The sequence below is a fragment of the Salvelinus fontinalis genome, chromosome 1, assembly GCF_029448725.1.
Source record: "Salvelinus fontinalis isolate EN_2023a chromosome 1, ASM2944872v1, whole genome shotgun sequence".
NCBI lineage: Eukaryota > Metazoa > Chordata > Actinopteri > Salmoniformes > Salmonidae > Salvelinus > Salvelinus fontinalis.
This window is the reverse complement of record NC_074665.1, coordinates 96,520,664-96,544,822: the sequence shown is the minus strand read 5'-3', so window position 1 is coordinate 96,544,822 and position 24,159 is coordinate 96,520,664. Positions and strand designations below refer to the sequence as shown.

Sequence of the window (24,159 nt, the reverse complement as noted above, 5' to 3'; positions counted from 1 at the left end):
TGGCTGATGATCTACATTATCCTTAACATGACATTATCATCCCTCTTCAGATGGCTAATGATCTACATTATCCTTAACATGACATTATCCTCCCTCTTCAGATGGCTGATGAGCTACATTATCCTTAACATGACATTATCCTCCCTCTTCAGATGGCTGATGATCTACATTATCCTAACATGACATTCTCTCAAGATGGTTGATGCTTTACATTATCCTAACATGACATTCTCTCCAGATGGTTGATGATCTACATTATCCTAAGATGACATTCTCTCCAGATGGTTGATGATCTACATTATCCTTAACATGACATTCTCCTCCCTCTTCAGATGGCTGATGATCTACATGATCCTTAACATGACATTCTCCTCCCTCTTCAGATGGCTGATGCCCGTGGCGTCCCCCGAGGGAACTATGATGGACCGGTCCATGATGTCATCAGCATGACTAAGTCAGTGCCGGCCACTCCCTCCAGCAGGGGGCCCCAGTGCCCAGGGAAGGGCCCCCTCGGCCCCACCAGGGACCTGCACCGGTCTAGTTTCACTCTATCCGGTATGGGTAAGCTTTGTTTACTCTTTACTGGGTATGGATGTTTCTCCTCACTTTTTAAATTTAACCTTTATTTATACAGGGTTATTCTCATTAAGATCAAATCTCTTTCAGTCTCTGGAAGTACCAGACAGGAAACTGCACATCTCCGTTTATCTTGATGTCAGGGTTCTATTATTTAACTATTTCTTTGTCCTTCCGTTTCTCTCAGCGTCTCTGTCTATAAGCATCCTAATCTCTCTCTCTCTCCCTTCTCACTCTCTCTCCCCCCCATCTCTCTCCCTTCTCACTCTCTCTCCCCCCCATCTCTCTCCCGTCTCACTCTCTCTCCCCCCATCTCTCTCCCTTCTCACTCTCTCTCCCCCCCATCTCTCTCCCTTCTCACTCTCTCTCCCTCATCTCTCTCCCTTCTCACTCTCTCTCCCCCATCTCTCTCCCTTCTCACTCTCTCTCCCCCCATCTCCCTCTCTTCTCACTCTCTCTTCCCCCCCATCTCTCTCCCTTCTCACTCTCTCTCCCCCATCTCTCTCCCTCCCCCATCTCTCTCCCTTCTCACTCTCTCTCCCCCATCTCTCTCCCTTCTCACTCTCTCTCCCTTCTCACTCTCTCCCCCCCCCATCTCCCTCTCTTCTCACTCTCTCTCCCCCATCTCTCTCCCTTCTCACTCTCTCTCCCCCCCATCTCCCTCTCTTCCACACTCTTCGTCTTCCTCCCCTCTCCCTCCTTCTCTCTCACTCTGACCATCTCACTCCCATTCCCTTGTTTCAGCCAATCATCTTTCTAATTGGGAGTCATGTCTATCCTGTCAGTCTTATGACGGTCTAACTTGTAGCTCTGTTTACTGTCTCTGTTGAACCACACAGGACCAATTATAGCCATAGCTACATTATAGCTGTAGTTACATCTAAGGTCAGGGATTTGGGAAGCTGTACAATGGTTATTTAAAATCCTAGTTATACTGCCTTGCCCCTATCAGAACACAAAATGTACTCAATTGTTTGTAACGGGTCTTTGTTCTTGTTCTCCGAAACAGGAACTCAGATTGACGACCACATCCCCCGACGCTCAGCACAGAGGATCGTGGCGCCACCCGGTGGCCGCTCCAATATCACCACCCTGTCGTGAACCCGGGAGCTCCTTGCTCCTCTCGCGTCTGCTGTAGGGAGAACGATACATCAACTACTGTAGCAACAACCAACTACCATCAATCAAAACAAATCTCACCTGGCTTCCAGAACTCAACTCAACAGTGAAACCTGAACATGCAATCTTCTTCTCAGATACAACTGTAAAACAGTATACAGCGTAGAACTACAATTACCACTAGTAGTTACCAGTCATTCTGGTCTATGGTAGACACACCAACTTAGTACTTTGATCTGTTATCCCTTATCAATATTGTGATCAATTCATCTCATCACCCATCAATAGTCAACTGTCCCCTGTCAGATCTCCGTAGCATGCACCTTAAACAGTCTCTGTCTCCTCAGTCAGATAACTTTCTCTCTCTCTCATCTCCTCGACTTCACTATAGCTTTACTAACATGGTGATAAATGAGTCGTAGACGAAAGTAGTTTTCTTTAGAACACAGAATGCCTCTCAGCTCTCTCTCGTCGTAGTGATGCCTGCTTCTGCTTTCGCTTCAGCGCTTCTAAGAAACTCTGTAGTTGAGTTCCACATGGAACTCTATTCCCTAGATAGCGCACTACTTTTGTCCTCTAGTGCACTATCTAGGGAATAGAGTGCCATTTCAGACTAACGCGAACTTGTTGTCTCTCTCTCTGCTGTTATTTAGTCATGGCTGTAGGCTATTTAGGCTTCATCTTACCGTCTCTTACTGTTATGCATTGCTCTTCCTCTTCATCGTTACTCATTACAAATACAACAAGGAAAATAAGTGTGTATTACTGTTACTGTGAACAGACTGTAGGGACAGTCCTCTAGTCACACTTGTCTTACTATTATTATGATGATTTATCCCGATGCAGGTGCGCTAACTTTGCTTCCATGGTATATTCAGTCAGTCAGAAAAATAACTTCACCAATCCTTCTAGTCAGTCAGTCAGAATAGGAACTTCACCAATCCTTCTAGTCAGTCAGTCAGAATAGGAACTTCACCAATCCTTCTATTCAGTCAGTCAGAATAGGAACTTCACCAATCCTTCTAGTCAGTCAGTCAGAATAGGAACTTCACCAATCCTTCTAGTCAGTCAGTCAGAATAGGAACTTCACCAATCCTTCTATTCAGTCAGTCAGAATAGGAACTTCACCAATCCTTCTAGTCAGTCAGTCAGAATAAGAACTTCACCAATCCTTCTAGTCAGTCAGTCAGTCAGAATGAGAACTTCACCAATCCTTCTATTCAGTCAGTCAGAATAGGAACTTCACCAATCCTTCTATTCAGTCAGTCAGAATAGGAACTTCACCAATCCTTCTAGTCAGTCAGTCAGTCAGTCAGAATAAGAACTTCACCAATCCTTCTATTCAGTCAGTCAGAATAGGAACTTCACCAATCCTTCTATTCAGTCAGTCAGAATAGGAACTTCACCAATCCTTCTATTCAGTCAGTCAGAATAGGAACTTCACCAATCCTTCTAGTCAGTCAGTCAGTCAGTCAGAATAAGAACTTCACCAATCCTTCTATTCAGTCAGTCAGAATAGGAACTTCACCAATCCTTCTATTCAGTCAGTCAGAATAAGAATTTCACCAATCCTTCTATTCAGTCAGTCAGAATAAGAACTTCACCAATCCTTCTATTCAGTCAGTCAGAATAAGAATTTCACCAATCCTTCTATTCAGTCAGTCAGAATAGGAACTTCACCAATCCTTCTATTCAGTCAGTCAGAATAGGAACTTCACCAATCCTTCTAGTCAGTCAGTCAGTCAGAATAAGAACTTCACCAATCCTTCTATTCAGTCAGTCAGAATAGGAACTTCACCAATCCTTCTAGTCAGTCAGTCAGAATAGGAACTTCACCAATCCTTCTATTCAGTCAGTCAGAATAGGAACTTCACCAATCCTTCTATTCAGTCAGTCAGAATAGGAACTTCACCAATCCTTCTAGTCAGTCAGTCAGAATAGGAACTTCACCAATCCTTCTAGTCAGTCAGTCAGAATAGGAACTTCACCAATCCTTCTATTCAGTCAGAATAGGAACTTCACCAATCCTTCTATTCAGTCAGAATAAGAACTTCACCAATCCTTCTATTCAGTCAGTCAGAATAGGAACTTCACCAATCCTTCTATTCAGTCAGTCAGAATAGGAACTTCACCAATCCTTCTATTCAGTCAGTCAGAATAGGAACTTCACCAATCCTTCTATTCAGTCAGTCAGAATAGGAACTTCACCAATCCTTCTAGTCAGTCAGTCAGTCAGAATAGGAACTTCACCAATCCTTCTATTCAGTCAGTCAGAATAAGAACTTCACCAATCCTTCTATTCAGTCAGTCAGAATAGGAACTTCACCAATCCTTCTATTCAGTCAGAATAAGAACTTCACCAATCCTTCTATTCAGTCAGAATAAGAACTTCACCAATCCTTCTATTCAGTCAGAATAAGAACTTCACCAATCCTTCTATTCAGTCAGAATAAGAACTTCACCAATCCTTCTATTCAGTCAGTCAGAATAGGAACTTCACCAATCCTTCTATTCAGTCAGTCAGAATAGGAACTTCACCAATCCTTCTAGTCAGTCAGTCAGTCAGAATAGGAACTTCACCAATCCTTCTAGTCAGTCAGTCAGAATAGGAACTTCACCAATCCTTCTATTCAGTCAGTCAGAATAAGAACTTCACCAATCCTTCTATTCAGTCAGTCAGAATAGGAACTTCACCAATCCTTCTATTCAGTCAGTCAGAATAGGAACTTCACCAATCCTTCTATTCAGTCAGTCAGAATAGGAACTTCACCAATCCTTCTATTCAGTCAGTCAGAATAGGAACTTCACCAATCCTTCTATTCAGTCAGTCAGAATAGGAACTTCACCAATCCTTCTATTCAGTCAGTCAGGATAAGAACTTATTTAATCCTTCATGTCTATATAGGAGTTACAGGGAAGCCCATATCATCTGTACACTGGTTCTGTGTTTTTGTCTTTATAGCACAGCCATGTTCCACTGTCATTGTGTAACTTTTATATTTTTGTATATAAAGACGAAACATCTGGTGCTTTGAAACCCTAGCCTGGTTAAGCCATACTGAATGCTCCACTGACTTGGTGAAACAGAGCATAGCAGTCAGGATTCCAGGCTATTGAACACCCACGTTATAGCCAAGATACACAGGGATACGTGGAGCTGTGAACAATAAACAGTGGTTTTAAAAGTCTTTAGCTTTTTTAAAACCTGACTCTTATTTGTAATGATTTTATTTAATTTTCTACCATTTCCTTTCTCTTTTGTAGACTTCACGTTTGTACTTTTACATGGTCCGGTTGAGAAAGCGGACATTTTGTTTTTTGTCGCCCAAATAGACCACCAACAGTAAGGTTGTTCTTGTTCAACAGTGCTGTAACTCGGTATACTCAGTCAGGCTTTGGAAAGGTCGTTTACGTTCGTTAAGTGGTCACATAAAAAAGGGCAAATGAAGTGGTCAATTAAGTCTTTTTCTACTGTTTCTGTGTCCAATGGAAATATGATTTGTGTCCCGAAATCTAATGTACGCATGTCCTGAATAAAGTTTGAGGGGGAATAAGTGTAATTGGTTTATATTGGTTATTTTGTAATGACAATGTCATAACATGTCTTATATACAGTTGAAGTCGGAAGTTTACATCCACTTAGGTTGGAGTCATTAAAAGTTGTTTTTCAACCACTCCACAAATATCTTGTAAACAAAGTATAATTTTAGCAAGTCGGTTACGACATCTACTTAGTGCATGACACGAGTCATTTTTCCAACATTTGTTTACAGACAGATTATTTTACATACACTAAGTTGACTGTGCCTTTAAACAGCTTGGAAAATTCCAGAAAATTATGTCATGGCTTCTGATGGGCTAATTGACATCATTTAAGTCAATTGGAGGTGTACCTGTGGATGTATTTCAAGGCCTAACTTCAAACTCAGTGCCTCTTTGCTTGACATCATGGGGATATCAAAAGAAATCAGCCAAGACCTCAGAAAATAAATTGTAGACCTCCACAAGTCTGGTTGATCCTTTGGAGAAATTTCCAAATACCCGAAGGTACCACGTTCATCTGTACAAACAATAATACGCAAGTATAAACACCATGGGACCACGCAGCCATCATACCGCTCAGGAAGGAGACACGTTCTGTCTCTTAGAGATTAACTTACTTTGGTGTGAAAAGTGCAAATCAATCCCAGAACAACAGCAAAGGACCTTGTGAGGATGCTGGAGGAAACGGGTACAAAGGTATCTATATCCACAGTAAAACGAGTCCTATATCGATATAACCTGAAAGGCCGCTCAGCAAGCAAGCAGCCACTGCTCCAAAACCGCCATAAAAAAGCCAGACTACAGTTTGCAACTGCAAATGGGGACAAATATTGTACTTTTTGGAGAAATGTCCTCTGTTCTGATGAAACAAAAATAGAATTGTTTGGCCATAATGACCATCATTATGTTTGGAGGAAAAAGGGGGAGGCTTGCAAGCCGAAGAACACCATTCCAACCATGAAGCACGGGGGTGGCAGCATCATGTTGTGGGGGTGCTTTGCTGCAGGAGGGACTGGTGTACTTCACAAAATAGATGGCATCATGAGGTATAAAAATTATGTGGATATATTGAAGCAACATCTCAAGACATCAGTCAGGAAGTTAAAGCTTGTTCGCAAATGGGTCTTCCAAATGGACAATGATCCCAAGGTTACGCTCCGTCACTCTGCTCTGAAAGGTTACGCTCCGTCACTCTGCTCTGAAAGGTTACGCTCCATCACTCTGCTCTGAAAGGTTACGCTCCATCACTCTGCTCTGAAAGGTTACGCTCCATCACTCTGCTCTGAAAGGTTACGCTACCTCACTCTGCTCTGAAAGGTTACGCTCCATCACTCTGCTCTGAAAAGTTACGCTACCTCACTCTGCTCTGAAAGGTTACGCTCCATCACTCTGCTCTGAAAGGTTACGCTCCATCACTCTGCTCTGAAAGGTTACGCTCCATCACTCTGCTCTGAAAGGTTACGCTCCATCGCTCTGCTCTGAAAGGTTACGCTCCATCACTCTGCCTTGAAAGGTTACTCTCCATCACTCTGCTCTGAAAGGTTACACTCCATCATTCTGCTCTGAAAGGTTACGCTCCATCACTCTGCTCTGAAAGGTTACGCTCCATCACTCTGCTCTGAAAGGTTACGCTCCGTCACTCTGCTCTGAAAGGTTACGCTCCGTCACTCTGCTCTGAAAGGTTACGCTCCATCACTCTGCTCTGAAAGGTTACGCTACCTCACTCTGCTCTGAAAGGTTACGCTCCGTCACTCTGCTCTGAAAGGTTACGCTCCATCACTCTGCTCTGAAAGGTTACGCTCCGTCACTCTGCTCTGAAATTGTTACCCTCCATCACTCTGCTCTGAAAGGTTACGCTCCATCACTCTGCTCTGAAAGGTTACGCTCCCTCACTCTGCTCTGAAAGGTTACCTTCCATCACTCTGCTCTGAAAGGTTACGCTCCATCACTCTGCTCTGAAAGGTTACGCTCCATCACTCTGCTCTGAAAGGTTATTCTCCATCACTCTGCCCCGGAAAGGTTACGCTCCATCACTCTGCTCTGAAAGGTTACGCTCCGTCACTCCGCTCTGAAAGGTTACGCTCCGTCACTCTGCTCTGAAAGGTTACGCTCCATCACTCTGCTCTGAAAGGTTACGCTCCATCACTCTGCTCTGAAAGGTTACGCTCCATCACTCTGCTCTGAAAGGTTACGCTCCATCACTCTGCTCTGAAAGGTTACGCTACCTCACTCTGCTCTGAAAGGTTACGCTCCATCACTCTGCTCTGAAAGGTTACGCTACCTCACTCTGCTCTGAAAGGTTACGCTCCATCACTCTGCTCTGAAAGGTTACGCTCCATCACTCTGCTCTGAAAGGTTACGCTCCATCACTCTGCTCTGAAAGGTTACGCTCCATCGCTCTGCTCTGAAAGGTTACGCTCCATCACTCTGCCTTGAAAGGTTACTCTCCATCACTCTGCTCTGAAAGGTTACACTCCATCATTCTGCTCTGAAAGGTTACGCTCCATCACTCTGCTCTGAAAGGTTACGCTCCATCACTCTGCTCTGAAAGGTTACGCTCCGTCACTCTGCTCTGAAAGGTTACGCTCCGTCACTCTGCTCTGAAAGGTTACGCTCCATCACTCTGCTCTGAAAGGTTACGCTACCTCACTCTGCTCTGAAAGGTTACGCTCCGTCACTCTGCTCTGAAAGGTTACGCTCCATCACTCTGCTCTGAAAGGTTACGCTCCGTCACTCTGCTCTGAAATTGTTACCCTCCATCACTCTGCTCTGAAAGGTTACGCTCCATCACTCTGCTCTGAAAGGTTACGCTCCCTCACTCTGCTCTGAAAGGTTACCTTCCATCACTCTGCTCTGAAAGGTTACGCTCCATCACTCTGCTCTGAAAGGTTACGCTCCATCACTCTGCTCTGAAAGGTTATTCTCCATCACTCTGCCCCGGAAAGGTTACGCTCCATCACTCTGCTCTGAAAGGTTACGCTCCGTCACTCCGCTCTGAAAGGTTACGCTCCGTCACTCTGCTCTGAAAGGTTACGCTCCATCACTCTGCTCTGAAAGGTTACGCTCCATCACTCTGCTCTGAAAGGTTACGCTCCATCACTCTGCTCTGAAAGGTTACGCTCCATCACTCTGCTCTGAAAGGTTACGCTACCTCACTCTGCTCTGAAAGGTTACGCTCCATCACTCTGCTCTGAAAGGTTACGCTACCTCACTCTGCTCTGAAAGGTTACGCTCCATCACTCTGCTCTGAAAGGTTACGCTCCATCACTCTGCTCTGAAAGGTTACGCTCCATCACCCTGCTCTGAAAGGTTACGCTCCATCGCTCTGCTCTGAAAGGTTACGCTCCATCACTCTGCCTTGAAAGGTTACTCTCCATCACTCTGCTCTGAAAGGTTACGCTCCATCGCTCTGCTCTGAAAGGTTACACTCCCTCACTCTGCTCTGAAAGGTTACCCTCCATCACTCTGCTCTGAAAGAACTCTCCCTCACTCTGCTCTGAAAGGTTACCCTCCATCACTCTGCTCTGAAAGGTTACCCTCCCTCACTCTGCTCTGAAAGGTTACGCTCCATCACTCTGCTCTGAAAGGTTACGCTCCATCACTCTGCTCTGAAAGGTTACGCCCATCACTCTGCTCTGAAAGGTTACAATCCATCACTCTGCTCTGAAAGGTTACTCTCCCTCACTCTGCTCTGAAAGGTTACCCTCCATCACTCTGCTCTGAAAGGTTACCCTCCATCACTCTGCTCTGAAAGGTTACGCTCCATCACTCTGCTCTGAAAGGTTACGCTCCATCACTCTGCTCTGAAAGGTTACGCTCCATCACTCTGCTCTGAAAGGTTACGCTCCATCACTCTGCTCTGAAAGGTTACGCTCCATCACTCTGCTCTGAAAGGTTACGCTCCATCACTCTGCTCTGAAAGGTTACACTCCATCATTCTGCTCTGAAAGGTTACGCTCCATCACTCTGCTCTGAAAGGTTACGGTCCGTCACTCTGCTCTGAAAGGTTACGCTCCGTCACTCTGCTCTGAAAGGTTACGCTCCGTCACTCTGCTCTGAAAGGTTACGCTCCATCACTCTGCTCTGAAAGGTTACGCTACCTCACTCTGCTCTGAAAGGTTACGCTCCGTCACTCTGCTCTGAAAGGTTACGCTCCATCACTTTGCTCTCAATGGTTACGCTCCGTCACTCTGCTCTGAAATTGTTACCCTCCATCACTCTGCTCTGAAAGGTTACGCTCCATCACTTTGCTCTGAAAGGTTACGCTCCATCACTCTGCTCTGAAAGGTTACGCTCCATCACTCTGCTCTGAAAGGTTATTCTCCATCACTCTGCCCCGGAAAGGTTACGCTCCGTCACTCTGCTCTGAAAGGTTACGCTCCGTCACTCTGCTCTGAAAGGTTACGCTCCATCACTCTGCTCTGAAAGGTTACGCTCCATCACTCTGCTCTGAAAGGTTACGCTCCGTCACTCTGCTCTGAAAGGTTACGCTCCATCACTCTGCTCTGAAAGGTTACGCTACCTCACTCTGCTCTGAAAGGTTACGCTCCATCACTCTGCTCTGAAAGGTTACGCTACCTCACTCTGCTCTGAAAGGTTACGCTCCATCACTCTGCTCTGAAAGGTTACGCTCCATCACTCTGCTCTGAAAGGTTACGCTCCATCGCTCTGCTCTGAAAGGTTACGCTCCATCGCTCTGCTCTGAAAGGTTACGCTCCATCACTCTGCCTTGAAAGGTTACTCTCCATCACTCTGCTCTGAAAGGTTACGCTCCATCACTCTGTTCTGAAAGGTTACGCTCCATCACTCTGTTCTGAAAGGTTACGCTCCATCACTCTGCTCTGAAAGGTTACCCTCCATCACTCTGCTCTGAAAGGTTACGCTCCATCACTCTGCTCTGAAAGGTTACGCTCCATCACTCTGCTCTGAAAGGTTACGCTCCATCACTCTGCTCTGAAAGTTTACGCTCCATCACTCTGCTCTGAAAGGTTACGCTCCATCACTCTGCTCTGAAAGGTTACGCTCCATCACTCTGCTCTGAAAGGTTACGCTCCCTCACTCTGCTCTGAAAGGTTACGCTCCCTCACTCTGCTCTGAAAGGTTACGCTCCATCACTCTGCTCTGAAAGGTTACGCTCCATCACTCTGCTCTGAAAGGTTACTCTCCATCACTCTGCTCTGAAAGGTTACAATCCATCACTCTGCTCTGAAAGGTTACAATCCATCACTCTGCTCTTTAAGGTTATGCTCCATCACTCTGCTCTGAAAGGTTACGCTCCCTCACTCTGCTCTGAAAGGTTACGCTCCATCACTCTGCTCTGAAAGGTTACGCTCCATCGCTCTGCTCTGAAAGGTTACACTCCTTCCATCACTCTGCTCTGAAAACCACTGACACACATCCACAACAGATCCAATGCCTTTATATGTCTTTATGTTCGTTCATATGGACAAGCTCTGGACAGGTCAACAGCCTAATGATCACATTGTCCATCAAAAAATAGGTTTTAAAACAGTTGTATGTTTCATTTTAACATTGTTACAGTACTTTAGGCCTGCCTAACTACAATCATTTTCGTGCAAAAATTATCCTGAAAGCATGAGACAGGAAAACAAGCTAAACCTTTTATTCAAACAATACAGTGTATATCAAAAGTTACAAAAGCCTTTTATACTGTCCCCTGTCATAGAAACCATATACTGTCCCCTGTCATAGAAACCATATACTGTCCCCTGTCATAGAAACCATATACTGTCCCCTGTCATAGAAACCATATACTGTCCCCTGTCATAGAAACCATATACTGTCCCCTGTCATAGAAACCATATACTGTCCCCTGTCATAGAAATCATATACTGTCCCCTGTCATAGAAACCATATACTGTCCCCTGTCATAGAAACCATATACTGTCCCCTGTCATAGAAACCATATACTGTCCCCTGTCATAGAAACCATATACTGTCCCCTGTCATAGAAACCATATACTGTCCCCTGTCATAGAAACCATATACTGTCCCCTGTCATAGAAACCATATACTGTCCCCTGTCATAGAAACCATATACTGTCCCCTGTCATAGAAACCATATACTGTCCCCTGTCATAGAAACCATATACTGTCCCCTGTCATAGAAACCATATACTGTCCCCTGTCATAGAAACCATATACTGTCCCCTGTCATAGAAACCATATACTGTCCCCTGTCATAGAAACCATATACTGTCCCCTGTCATAGAAACCATATACTGTCCCCTGTCATAGAAACCATATACTGTCCCCTGTCATAGAAACCATATACTGTCCCCTGTCATAGAAACCATATACTGTCCCCTGTCATAGAAACCATATACTGTCCCCTGTCATAGAAACCATATACTGTCCCCTGTCATAGAAACCATATACTGTCCCCTGTCATAGAAACCATATACTGTACCCTGTCATAGAAACCATATACTGTCCCCTGTCATAGAAACCATATACTGTCCCCTGTCATAGAAACCATATACTGTCCCCTGTCATAGAAACCATATACTGTCCCCTGTCATAGAAACCATATACTGTCCCCTGTCATAGAAACCATATACTGTCCCCTGTCATAGAAACCATATACTGTCCCCTGTCATAGAAACCATATACTGTCCCCTGTCATAGAAACCATATACTGTCCCCTGTCATAGAAACCATATACTGTCCCCTGTCATAGAAACCATATACTGTCCCCTGTCATAGAAACCATATACTGTCCCCTGTCATAGAAACCATATACTGTCCCCTGTCATAGAAACCATATACTGTCCCCTGTCATAGAAACCATATACTGTCCCCTGTCATAGAAACCATATACTGTCCCCTGTCATAGAAACCATATACTGTCCCCTGTCATAGAAACCATATACTGTCCCCTGTCATAGAAACCATATACTGTCCCCTGTCATAGAAACCATATACTGTCCCCTGTCATAGAAACCATATACTGTACCCTGTCATAGAAACCATATACTGTCCCCTGTCATAGAAACCATATACTGTCCCCTGTCATAGAAACCATATACTGTCCCCTGTCATAGAAACCATATACTGTCCCCTGTCATAGAAACCATATACTGTCCCCTGTCATAGAAACCATATACTGTACCCTGTCATAGAAACCATATACTGTCCCCTGTCATAGAAACCATATACTGTCCCCTGTCATAGAAACCATATAATGCACCACATTGCTACTGTTAAATGAAATGAGTGCAAATCACATAGAGGTCATTCAAGCCCTGCATTCATACACTGTGATGTAAAGACTAAAGATCTTTTATAGCATGCTTGTTTACATTGCGGCACAAGTCAGTAATGATCTATTTAAATTAGAACACTAAGAGAGAGAGAGAGAGTAATTATCTATTGAGATTAGAACCCAGAGAGACAGAAAGCAGTCACGTAGCTGCATTAAAAAGTGACTTTTTCAAAAAGCCTTTGCGGCGGCAGAGATGCATCCACTTTGAAGCAAATGTTTTTACCTGTTCTGCAGCAACGGCTTTTTAATGTCCCTAACTATAGGTTTACCAAATCAGCTCTTAATTAATAAACCAAGTTACTCCGCTGTCACTGACACCTTCCCGGCGGAGATCCTCAGAGGATGTCTCTTGCAGGTGTTGGAGAAGTAAGGGAACACTCTCTGGGTGAACTTGTGTTGGAACTTGTAGATGAGCGTGTTGTCTGAGGCGTCGGAGAAGATGACCCTGCCTCTGTCCCAGTCCAGCTGCACTCTGACCTCCAGGGGCCTTCTCTTCAGGACCAGGGGGGTGGCGCTGGCCGTGCGGGCGCGGTATTCACCTCCATAGTAACAGATGGTCCACAGGCCCCTCTCTAGAATAGAATGCAATAGAATAGAATGGAATAGAATAGAATGCAATATATTAGAATGCAATAGAATATAATGCAATAGAACAGAATGGAATAGAATAGAATGCAATAGAATAGAATGGAATAGAATAGAATGCAATAGAATAGAATGCAATAGAATAGAATGGAATAGAATATAATGCAATTGTTACGATAATCCTCCTCCTCTTCATCAGAAGAGGAGGAGCAGGGATTGAACCAAGGTGCAGCGCGTTGAAATGACATGATGAATTTATTTAACAAGACAAAACGAACTATACTTGAAAATGATACAAAATAACAAAACGAAAGTAGACAGACCTGAACGACGAACTTACATACAACGTGAAGAACGAAATGAACAGGAACAGACTACATGAAATGAACAAACCGTAAACAGTCCCGTATGGTGCAAACATTGACACAGACACAGGAGACAACCACCCACAAACAAACAGTGAGAATGCCCTACCTAAATATGACTCTTAATTAGAGACAAACGCAAACCACCTGCCTCTAATCAAGAGCCATACCAGGCAAACCAAAACCAACATAGAAACAGATAACATAGAATGCCCACCCAACCTCACGTCCTGACCAACTAACACACAAAAACTAACATAAATAGGTCAGGAACGTGACAGTACCCCCCCCACAAGGTGCGAACTCCGGACGCACCAGCACAAAGTCTAGGGGAGGGTCTGGGTGGGCATCTAACCACGGTGGTGGCTCAGGCTCCGGGCGCGGTTCCCACCCCACCATAATCCATCCTAACTTCCTCCCACAAAGAATGTCCACCCTCTTTTTTCCCCCACACAATTCTCTTAATAATATATTTAATAAGGATAACACCAGGACAGAGAGATAAATCAAGATAGAGGGATAGATAAGACTATAGAGATAGATGAAGATAGAGAGGGAGATTAGGATAGAGGGGCAACTCCGGACTGAAAGGCAGCTCCGGACAGAGAGACAGCTCTGGACTGATGGGCAGTTCTGGGTATCCAGCCTTTTCAGGCTGAAGGGCAGCTCATGGCTGACTGACGACTCTCGATGCTCATGGCTGGCTGACGGCTCTCGACGCTCATGGCAGGCTGACAGCTCTCGACGCTCATGGCAGGCTGACGGCTCTCGACGCTCATGGCAGGCTGACGGCTCTCGACGCTCATGGCAGGCTGACGGCTCTCGACGCTCATGGCAGGCTGACGGCTCTCGACGCTCATGGCAGGCTGACGGCTCTCGACGCTCATGGCAGGCTGACGGCTCACGACGCTCATGGCGCTCTGACGGCTCTGGCTGCTCATGGCTCTCTGACGGCTCTGGCTGCTCATGGCTCACTGACGGCTCTGGCTGCTCATGGCTCTTTGACGGCTCTGGCTGCTCATGGCGCTCTGACGGCTCTGGCTGCTCATGGCTCGCTGGCGGCTCTGGCAGATCCTGTCTGGTTGGCGGCTCTGGCAGATCCTGTCTGGTTGGCGGCTCTGGCAGATCCTGTCTGGTTGGCGGCTCTGGCAGATCCTGTCTGGTTGGCGGCTCTGGCAGATCCTGTCTGGTTGGCGGCTCTGGCAGATCCTGTCTGGCTGACGGCTCTAGCGGCTCCTGTCTGGCTGATGGCTCTAGCGGCTCCTGTCTGGCTGACGGCTCTGTAGGCTCATGGCAGACGGGCGGCTTTGCAGGCTCATGGCAGACGGGCGGCTTTGCAGGCTCCTGGCAGACGGATGGCTCAGATGGCGCTGGGGAGACGGATGGCTCAGATGGCGCTGAGGAGACAGATGGCTCAGATGGCGCTGGGGAGACGGATGGCTCAGATGGCGCTGGGGAGACGGATGGCTCAGATGGCGCTGGGGAGACGGATGGCTCTGGCCGGATATGGCGCACTGTAGACCTGGTGCGTGGTGCCGGAACTGGAGGCACCGTGCTAATGATAAGCACCTTCCTACTAGTGCGGGGAGCAGGGACAGGGCACACTGTATTCTCAAAGCCTACTCTATCCCTGATGCGTGGTACCGGCACTGGTGACACCGGGCTGAGGACAAGCACATCAGGATTAGTAGGGGGAGAAGATACAGTGGGTTCAGGGCTCTGGAGACGCACTGGTAGCTTAGTGCGTGGGACCGGAACTGGAGGCACCGGGCTAGATACACGCACTACAGGGAGAGTGCGTGGAGGAGGAACAGGGCTCAGGATACGCACTGGTAGCCTAGTGCCTAGTGTATACACTGTAGGTACTAGGCTGGGGCGGGGAGGTGGTGCCGGAAATACCGGACCGTGGAGGCGTACTGGCTCTCTTGAGCATTGAGCCTGCCCGACCTTACCTGGTTGAATGCTCCCGGTTGCCCGACCAGTGCGGGGAGGTGGAATTACCCGCACCGGCCTATGTAGGCGAACCGGAGAAACCATGCGTAAGGCCGGTGCCATGTATGCCGGCCCGAGTAGACGCACTGGTGACCAGATGCGTTGAGCCGGCCTCATGACACCTGGCTCAATACCCAATCTAGCCCTCCCAGTGCGGGGAGGTGGAATAACCCGCACCGGGCTATGCACTCGTACAGGAGACACCGTGCGCTCTACTGCGTAACACGGCGCCTGCCCGTACTCCCGCTCTCCACGGTGAGCCTGGGAAGTGGGCGCAGGTCTCCTACCTGCCCTTGGCCCACTACCCTTTAGCCCCCCCCCAAGAAATTTTTGGGAGTTACTCACGGGCTTTTTCGGCTTCCGTGCCAGACGCGTTCCCTCATAGCTCCGGTTCCTCTCTCCGGTAGCCTCCGCTCTCCTCAGTGCCTCCAGCTGTTCCCATGGGAGGCGATCTCTACCAGCTAGGATCTCCTCCCATGTGTAGACACCCTTTCCATCCAAAACATCGTCCCAAGTCCACGAGTCCTGATTATTTGGTCGCTGCTCGTAGTCACACTGCTTGGTTCTGGACATTTGGTGGGTGGTTCTGTTATAGCTGTCGCTCTCCTCATCCTCGGATGAGGTGAGGAGAGAAGGATCTTCGGACCAAAATGCGGAGTCAGGGAAATAAGCCATTTTTATTACAAATACGACGTAGACTAAACAAAACAAAACACTTTCAAAACTTACAAAATAACAAAACGACGTTGACGCAACCTGAACATAAACTTACATAGACAAACGTAAACTCACGAACAGGAACGGACATCGAAACATACGAACAGCCAAACAGCTCCAAAAGTGAATACATCGAACACAAACGAAGACATCACAGGAGACAACCACCCACAAACAAACAGTGAGAATGCCCTACCTAAATATGACTCTTAATTAGAGACAAACGCAAACCACCTGCCTCTAATCAAGAGCCATACCAGGCAAACCAAAACCAACATAGAAACAGATAACATAGAATGCCCACCCAACCTCACGTCCTGACCAACTAACACACAAAAACTAACATAAATAGGTCAGGAACGTGACAGCAATATAATAGAATGCAATAGAATATAGTGCAATAGAACAGAATGGAATAGAATAGAATGCAATAGAATAGAATGGAATAGAATAGAATGCAATAGAATAGAATGCAATAGAATAGAATGCAATAGAATATAATGCAATAAAATAGAATAGAATGGAATAGAATGCAATAGAATAGAATGCAATAGAATAGAATGCAATAGAATAGAATGCAATAGAATAGAATGGAATAGAATAGAATGCAATATAATATAATAGAATGCAATAGAATAAAATGGCATAGAATAGAATGCAATAGAACAGAATGCAATAGAATAGAATGGAATAGAAGGCAATAGGATAGAATGCAATAGAATAGAATGGAATAGAATAGATTATATATATATATATATATTATTTAACCTTTATTTAACTAGGCAAGTCAATTAAGAACAAATTCTTATTTACAATGACGGCCTACCCCAGCCAAACCAATAGATACTTTATTGTCCATTTGAGAAAAGGTTGATTTTTTGCACATTCACAACGATTGGCACAGGGTCAGCCACTGAGCAGCGCCTCTGGACGGAGAGCTGTTGTTTTGTTGTTGAAGTTATGTGCCCTGCTCAATGGCACAATGGCAGGAGACAGTACCTGGGCTCGGGGGGAACCACTCCTTCCTCGAGACCGTCTCCCGTGCCACGCCCACGGCCCACTCGCTGTTCACGCCCACCTCCACGTCCCAGGTGTGTCGTCCGGAGTTGAAGCCCTCGGAACCCAGGACACACTCATAGTAACAAAACCTCTCTGGGTTGTCAGGCAGTCTCTCCTTCTCCTCTGTGTACCGCAGGCTGGTCAGATCATCAGACAGAGACAGGCAGATATCAGCCGTGTTGGGGTCCAGAGTCACAGGAGCTGGGAGGGAGGGAGGGAGGGAGAGAGAGGGAGGGAGAGAGAGGGAGAGAGAGAGGGAGAGAGAGAAGGAGAGAGGGAGAGAGAGAGGGAGAGAGAGAAGGAGAGAGAGAGGGAGAGAAAGAGGGAGAGAAAGAGGGAGAGAAATAGGGAGAGAAAGAGGGAGAGAGAGAGAGAGAGAGAGAGAGAGAGAGAGAGAGAGAGAGAGAGAGAGAGAGAGAGAGAGAGAATGATTGACTGAGACAGAGAGTACATTGAGTTATCATTCCTACAGTACTCAAAACACACATGTATTGTGATCTTATCGTCTCCCTCGACTCACTGTATGTAATGACGTCCTGCATCTTCTCCCAGACTCTGTAGTTGAGACAGCCCAGGTGTTTGGCGACGTCCAGCAGAGCTCCTGCCACCTCCTCTGGCTCCTCTACTGTCACCTGAGTCCTGTCAGAAGAAGGTTCATGTCTCAACAGGTTTACAAAATGTGTAATCTCTTGTGACAGACAGACAGAGGTAGCCCATACAAAATTTGGTTATAGGTGAGATTTGGTTGTAGCTGAGATTAGGTTATTGGTGAGATTAGGTTATAGGTGAGATTAGGTTATAGGTGAGATTAGGTTATAGGTGAGATTAGGTTATATGTGAGATTAGGTTATAGGTGAGATTAGTTTATAGGTGAGATTTGGTTATAGGTGAGATTAGGTTATAGGTGAGATTAGGTTATAGGTGAGATTAGGTTATAGGTGAGATTAGGTTATAGGTGAGATTTGGTTATAGGTGAGATTAGGTTATAGGTGAGATTAGGTTATAGGTGCTGAGATTAGGTTATAGGTGCTGATATTAGGTTATAGGTGAGATTAGGTTATAGGTGAGATTAGGTTATAGGTGAGATTAGGTTAAAGGTGAGATTAGGTTATAGGTGAGATTAGGTTATAGGTGAGATTAGGTTATAGGTGAGATTAGGTTATAGGTGAGATTAGGTTATATGTGAGATCAGGTTATAGGTGAGATTAGTTTATAGGTGAGATTTGGTTATATGTGAGATTAGGTTATAGGTGAGATTAGGTTATAGGTGAGATTAGGTTATAGGTGAGATTAGGTTATATGTGAGATTAGGTTATAGGTGAGATTAGTTTATAGGTGAGATTTGGTTATAGGTGAGATTAGGTTATAGGTGAGATTAGGTTATAGGTGATATTAGGTTATAGGTGCTGAGATTAGGTTATAGGTGATATTAGGTTATAGGTGCTGAGATTAGGTTATAGGTGAGATTAGGTTATAGGTGCTGAGATTAGGTTATAGGTGAGATTAGGTTATAGGTGAGATTAGGTTATAGGTGATATTAGGTTATAGGTGCTGAGATTAGGTTATAGGTGAGATTAGTTTATAGGTGAGATTAGTTTATAGGTGAGATTAGGTTATAGGTGCTGAGATTAGGTTGTAGGTGAGATTAGGTTATAGGTGAGATTAGGTTGTAGGTGAGATTAGTTTATAGGTGAGATTTGGTTATAGGTGCTGAGATTAGTTTGTAGGTGAGATTAGTTTATAGGTGAGATTTGGTTATAGGTGAGATTAGGTTATAGGTGCTGAGATTAGGTTATAGGTGAGATTAGTTTATAGGTGAGATTAGGTTATAGGTGATATTAGGTTATAGGTGCTGAGATTAGGTTATAGGTGAGATTAGTTTATAGGTGAGATTAGTTTATAGGTGAGATTTGGTTATAGGTGCTGAGATTAGGTTGTAGGTGAGATTAGGTTAAAGGTGAGATTAGTTTATAGGTGAGATTAGTTTATAGGTGAGATTTGGTTATAGGTGCTGAGATTAGGTTGTAGGTGAGATTAGGTTATAGGTGAGATTAGGTTGTAGGTGAGATTAGTTTATAGGTGAGATTTGGTTATAGGTGCTGAGATTAGTTTGTAGGTGAGATTAGTTTATAGGTGAGATTTGGTTATAGGTGAGATTAGGTTATAGGTGCTGAGATTAGGTTGTAGGTGAGATTAGGTTATAGGTGAGATTAGGTTGTAGGTGAGATTAGGTTATAGGTGATATTAGGTTATAGGTGCTGAGATTAGGTTATAGGTGAGATTAGGTTGTAGGTGAGATGTGAGATTAGGTTATAGGTGAGATGTGAGATTAGGTTATAGGTGAGATTAGGTTATAGGTGCTGGGATTACAAGATGCACAACTACGAAGGAAAATAATAGAGCAACACACCCACCTCTCAGAGGTCCTCTTGAAGTTCTAATGGAAAAGATGACGTCTTACTTGAAAGGCAAACAATAATATCCTTATATTACAACCTCTTTTCATATTGTGATCTTGTTCTCTGATGAGTCCGTACCTTGAGGAAGGATATGTCATCACCAGTGTCCACGGCCTCCACCGTCGCCTCAATGACCTCAGCTAGAGAGTTGATCTGGTCTGTTGTTCTGTCTATCCGGTCCCTCATCCTCTGGGTCTTCTCCTGCTCCTCTTCCTTCAGAGCAGAGATCACAGCAGCTTCCTCGTCTCGGAGGAACTGGTGCAGCTTCTCAAACTGCTGCTGCACCAGGCGCTCGGTCTGCTGTGCCTGGCTCTGCAGGAGTAAATGGGGATAGGGGATGACAGGATAGAGAAGGAATGAAAGGAGGAGATGCAGGAGAATCCGAATGACCTCATCTCTATCAATACTTTAGCAGTTTATCAAGTGGAATTAGGAGCTCAGGAAATGATGTCAATGATAATGTACTTCTACTGGATCTACTGTCTGATATCAATGATAATGTACTTCAACTGGATCTACTGTCTGATATCAATGATAATGTATTCTACTGGATCTACTGTCTGATATCAATGATAATGTACTTCAACTGGATCTACTGTCTGATATCAATGATAATGTATTCGACTGGATCTACTGTCTGATATCAATGATAATGTATTCGACTGGATCTACTGTCTGATATCAATGATAATGTATTCGACTGGATCTACTGTCTGATATCAATGATAATGTACTTCTGCTGTATCTACTGTCTGATATCAATGATAATGTATTCTACTGGATCTACTGTCTGATATCAATGATAATGTATTCGACTGGATCTACTGTCTGATATCAATGATAATGTATTCGACTGGATCTACTGTCTGATATCAATGATAATATATTCTACTGGATTTAGTGTCTGATATCAATGATAATGTACTTCTGCTGTATCTACTGTCTGATATCAATGATAATGTATTCTACTGGATCTACTGTCTGATATCAATGATAATGTATTCGACTGGATCTACTGTCTGATATCAATGATAATGTATTCGACTGGATCTACTGTCTGATATCAATGATAATGTACTTCTGCTGTATCTACTGTCTGATATCAATGATAATGTATTCTACTGGATCTACTGTCTGATATCAATGATAATGTATTCGACTGGATCTACTGTCTGATATCAATGATAATGTATTTGACTGGATCTACTGTCTGATATCAATGATAATGTATTCTACTGGATTTAGTGTCTGATATCAATGATAATGTACTTCTGCTGTATCTACTGTCTGATATCAATGATAATGTACTTCTGCTGTATGATATTAATAATGTATTTTGACTGAATCTACTGTTTCAACATCAATCCCAGTTATTGTGCTGTTACCATTTCACAGTCCTGATGGAAGTATATTTGATCAATGGTATGACACACAACTAGTCACATTCAAACCCAGAAATGATCCATTGTTCTGTCTATCGGATGGATCTGACGCCTTTTGACCCCTCCTAACCTTGATGTGTTCAGCTGACTGCTCGCAGGTCTGTTTGACAGTGTTCAGAGCCTCCAGCTTCTCCTGTAGAGGTCTCAGGGCAGACGTCAGCTCCCTCTGGGGTCAGAGGTCAATGGTTAGAGAGAGGTCAGTGATCAACCCAAGATTGTCTCCATCTCACCTGGTCAGGGTTTCTAACAACCACGTCAGATCAGTTGTACTGTACGGGAGAGTGGGGTAAATTGAGCCAAAGGGGTAAGTTGAGCCAACCTTGTTTCTAGGAAATGATACAAAAATGTATAATTTGACAGTATATTTAGGAAGAGGTCCTAATTTCATGGAGTCTGTGAAGGAAGAAACCACGTGGGAAAAGTGATAAGAAAGAGGTCCAAAAAACTCGGTTTCATGAAGTTTATATCTAAACCAAAGTAGATAATTTTAAGATTGTTCTATACATCAGTTGGGGTCTCTATCAGCGTCAATATGAGGTCATAAACCTGGCATGAAAGTGCATCCATGTAGCTGTGTGGGCTAATATAGTCAAAATGTGTTCCTTGGGATAAATTGAGCCGATGGTTGAGCCAATGGTTGAGCCAATGGTTGAGCCAATGGTTGAGCCAATGGTTGAGCCAATGGTTGAGCCAATGGTTGAGCCAATGATTGAGCCAATGGTTGAGCCAATGGTTAAGCCAATGTCAATGTGAGCAAATTGAAATGTTTTCTTCGCAGGCGTAATCCAAGGCATTATATCTGGGATATGAGGTAACAACAGGGCCTGGCCCGTGTTAAAAGTGTTTTCAAAAGTACAACGTGTTTGTTAGGTGTGAAGCCTGAGTTCAAAGATGCTTCAATTTTTTTTTTTTAGTGATTGTGATTTGGGAGAAAAACAATGGACATGTTTTTAACAAGGTAGTGGTAATATTTAATTCAGTTCATAAATTTGTAGGCGGCTTAACTTACCCTGTCCCGGGCTCAATTTACCTCATATGTGGGGTAAGGTGTGCCAAGAGACCACTTTTTTTTGGACAAGCTATATTTTCAAAACTGTGATGTTCACATGAATTCTGGTTATATTCGTGGAGCCGTGTTGGTTGGGAGTGATGATGTGCGGCTGGGCTGTGCTTCCCCCGAAGAGCAGTTGTAACTATGTCACAATTGGCCAGTCAACTATTGCAGCTCTGCGTTTGTGGACTCTGAATTCCGCTTTCGTCTCTGAGTATCTGTGTAGGTAGTCAGTCACAACACTCTCACCTTGCAGTCGTGCACAGCCTCCTCCGTGGGACGACACTCGTGGTCGTCGTGCTCCTCGCTCTGACACTCCACACACACCATCTCCTTGTCCTCCACACAATACAATGTCAGCCTCTCCCTATGCAGAGGACACATCTCCCTGTCCCCGTCCTCTACCCCTCCATCCCTGGCCCGCCGTGGCTGCCCTTGGAACAGGGAGTCCAGCAGTCTGTTCAGGACGCAGTCCAGCAGGTCTTTGCCGTAGCAGATCGTACAGCCCCCCTGGCCCAGCTCGCCCTCACACAGCCCCAGGCAGGCCTCACACAGGCTGTGGCCACACGGCAGGACCAGGGTCCCTGATCCCTGACAGCCCGGGCACACGGCCTCTTCCCTGGGGAGAGAGGGCTCATCACCCCCTTGCTGCTCAGACGCCATGGAAACAGATTGATCTCTCCTTGATCACTGGATCTTTGATAGGTGCCTCTTGCTACAGTATTATGGTCTGTTGCTCTGCTACTCTCTGCAGCAGCTTGCTTAATGTTTAATGCGTAGCAATGATTACACAATCACTGGTGCTGTTTGGCCACAACAGGAAACCCCCCTGGTGGCTATTTATAGTCAGGTGTTACTGTTTTTAGACAGACGGACAGACAGCGCTCAATGGCTAGTCTCAGAAACACGACCCCTTAAGAAGAAATGTCAAAATGTTTCAACTACGTATTCATCATCCACCACCCCAACATCAACATGTGGATAAACGGTTTTCTAGTAAACAAGATAGAGGAAGATACAGCACACATTCTGAAAGTTTTCAGAGTTTTTTCAACATTTTGTTACGTAAGAGTTTTATTCCAAAATGGAATAAATAACAAAATCTCTTCCTCAATCTACACACAATAGCCCTTAATGACAAAGCGAAAATAGGTTTTTAGAAATGTATTAAAAACATAAATACCTTATTTACATAAGTATTCAGACCCTTTGCTATGAGACTCGAATTTGAGCTCAAGTGCATCCTGTTTCCATTGATCATCCTTGAGATGTTTCTACAACTTGATTGGAGTCCACATGCAGTAAGTTCAATTGATTGGACATGATTTGGAAAGGTACACACCTGTCTTTTTAAGGTCCCACAGTTGACAGTGAATGTCAGAGCAAAAACCAAGCCGTGAGGTCAAAGGAATTGTCCGTAGAGCTCCGAGACAGGACTGTGTCGAGGCACAGATCTGGGGAAGGGTACCAAAACATTTCTGCAGCATTGAAGGTCCCCAAGAACACAGTGGCCTCCATCATTCTTAAATGGAAGAAGTTTGGAACCACCAAGACTCTTCCTAGAGCTGGTCGCCTGGCCAAACTGAGCAATTGGGGGAGAAGGGCCTTGGTCAGGGAGGTGACCAAGAACCCGCTGGTCGCTCTGACAAAGCTCCAGACTTCCTCTGTGGAGATGGGAGAACCTTCCAGAAGGACAACCATCTCTACAGCAGTCCACCAATCAGGCCTTTATGGAAGAGTGGCCAGACGGAAGACACTCAGTAAAAGGCACATAACAGCCCGCTTGGAGTTTGCCAAAAGGCACCTAAAGGACTCTCAGACCATGAGAAACAAGATTCTCTGGCCTGATGAAACCAAGATTGAACTCTTTGGCCTGAATGCTAAGCTTCACGTCTGGAGGAAACCTGGCACTACGGGGAAGCATGGTGGTGGCAGCATCATGATGTGGGGATGTTTTTTAGCGGCA

The 24,159-nt window shown here is 45.0% G+C and overlaps 2 protein-coding genes across 8 annotated transcripts in view; one reads left to right on the top strand and one right to left on the bottom strand.

Annotated features, from left to right (window-relative positions):
• Positions 1–5,255, top strand: part of dpysl4 (dihydropyrimidinase like 4) — a 37,448-nt gene extending 32,193 nt beyond the window's left edge. For 5 of the 7 annotated variants that reach the window (XM_055936982.1, XM_055936978.1, XM_055936976.1 and 2 more), the window contains 2 exons: positions 384–561; positions 1,586–5,255. In XM_055936982.1, coding sequence (XP_055792957.1) covers positions 384–561; positions 1,586–1,677 — 270 coding nt within the window. In that variant the 3' untranslated portion in view covers positions 1,678–5,255. The remainder of the gene's footprint in view (positions 1–383; positions 562–1,585) is intronic. The other 2 variants (XM_055936983.1, XM_055936977.1) reach the window with 1 other exon arrangement.
• A 6,864-nt stretch (positions 5,256–12,119) lies between these two features.
• Positions 12,120–22,961, bottom strand: LOC129864492 (E3 ubiquitin-protein ligase TRIM39). The gene is made up of 7 exons (XM_055936975.1): positions 22,443–22,961; positions 21,213–21,308; positions 19,779–20,012; positions 19,656–19,678; positions 17,762–17,880; positions 17,182–17,442; positions 12,120–13,095 (listed from the first exon to the last, which is right to left on the bottom strand). Exons 1-7 carry the CDS (start codon positions 22,854–22,856, stop codon positions 12,821–12,823), a joined length of 1,422 nt encoding a protein of 473 aa, XP_055792950.1. The 5' UTR covers positions 22,857–22,961; the 3' UTR covers positions 12,120–12,820.
• Positions 22,962–24,159: the final 1,198 nt, after the last annotated feature.

Bases quoted from the DNA above. Each gene is read 5' to 3' on its own strand.
- LOC129864492 (XM_055936975.1), bottom strand. From the start codon at position 22,856: ATGGCGTCTGAGCAGCAAGGGGGTGATGAGCCCTCTCTCCCCAGGGAA. The intron at 20,013-21,212 runs GTTAGGAGGGGT...TTACTCCTGCAG, and splicing joins AGTCAGCTGAACACATCAAG to AGCCAGGCACAGCAGACCGA. The intron at 19,679-19,778 runs GTACGGACTCAT...CTTTTCCATTAG, and splicing joins ATGACATATCCTTCCTCAAG to AACTTCAAGAGGACCTCTGA.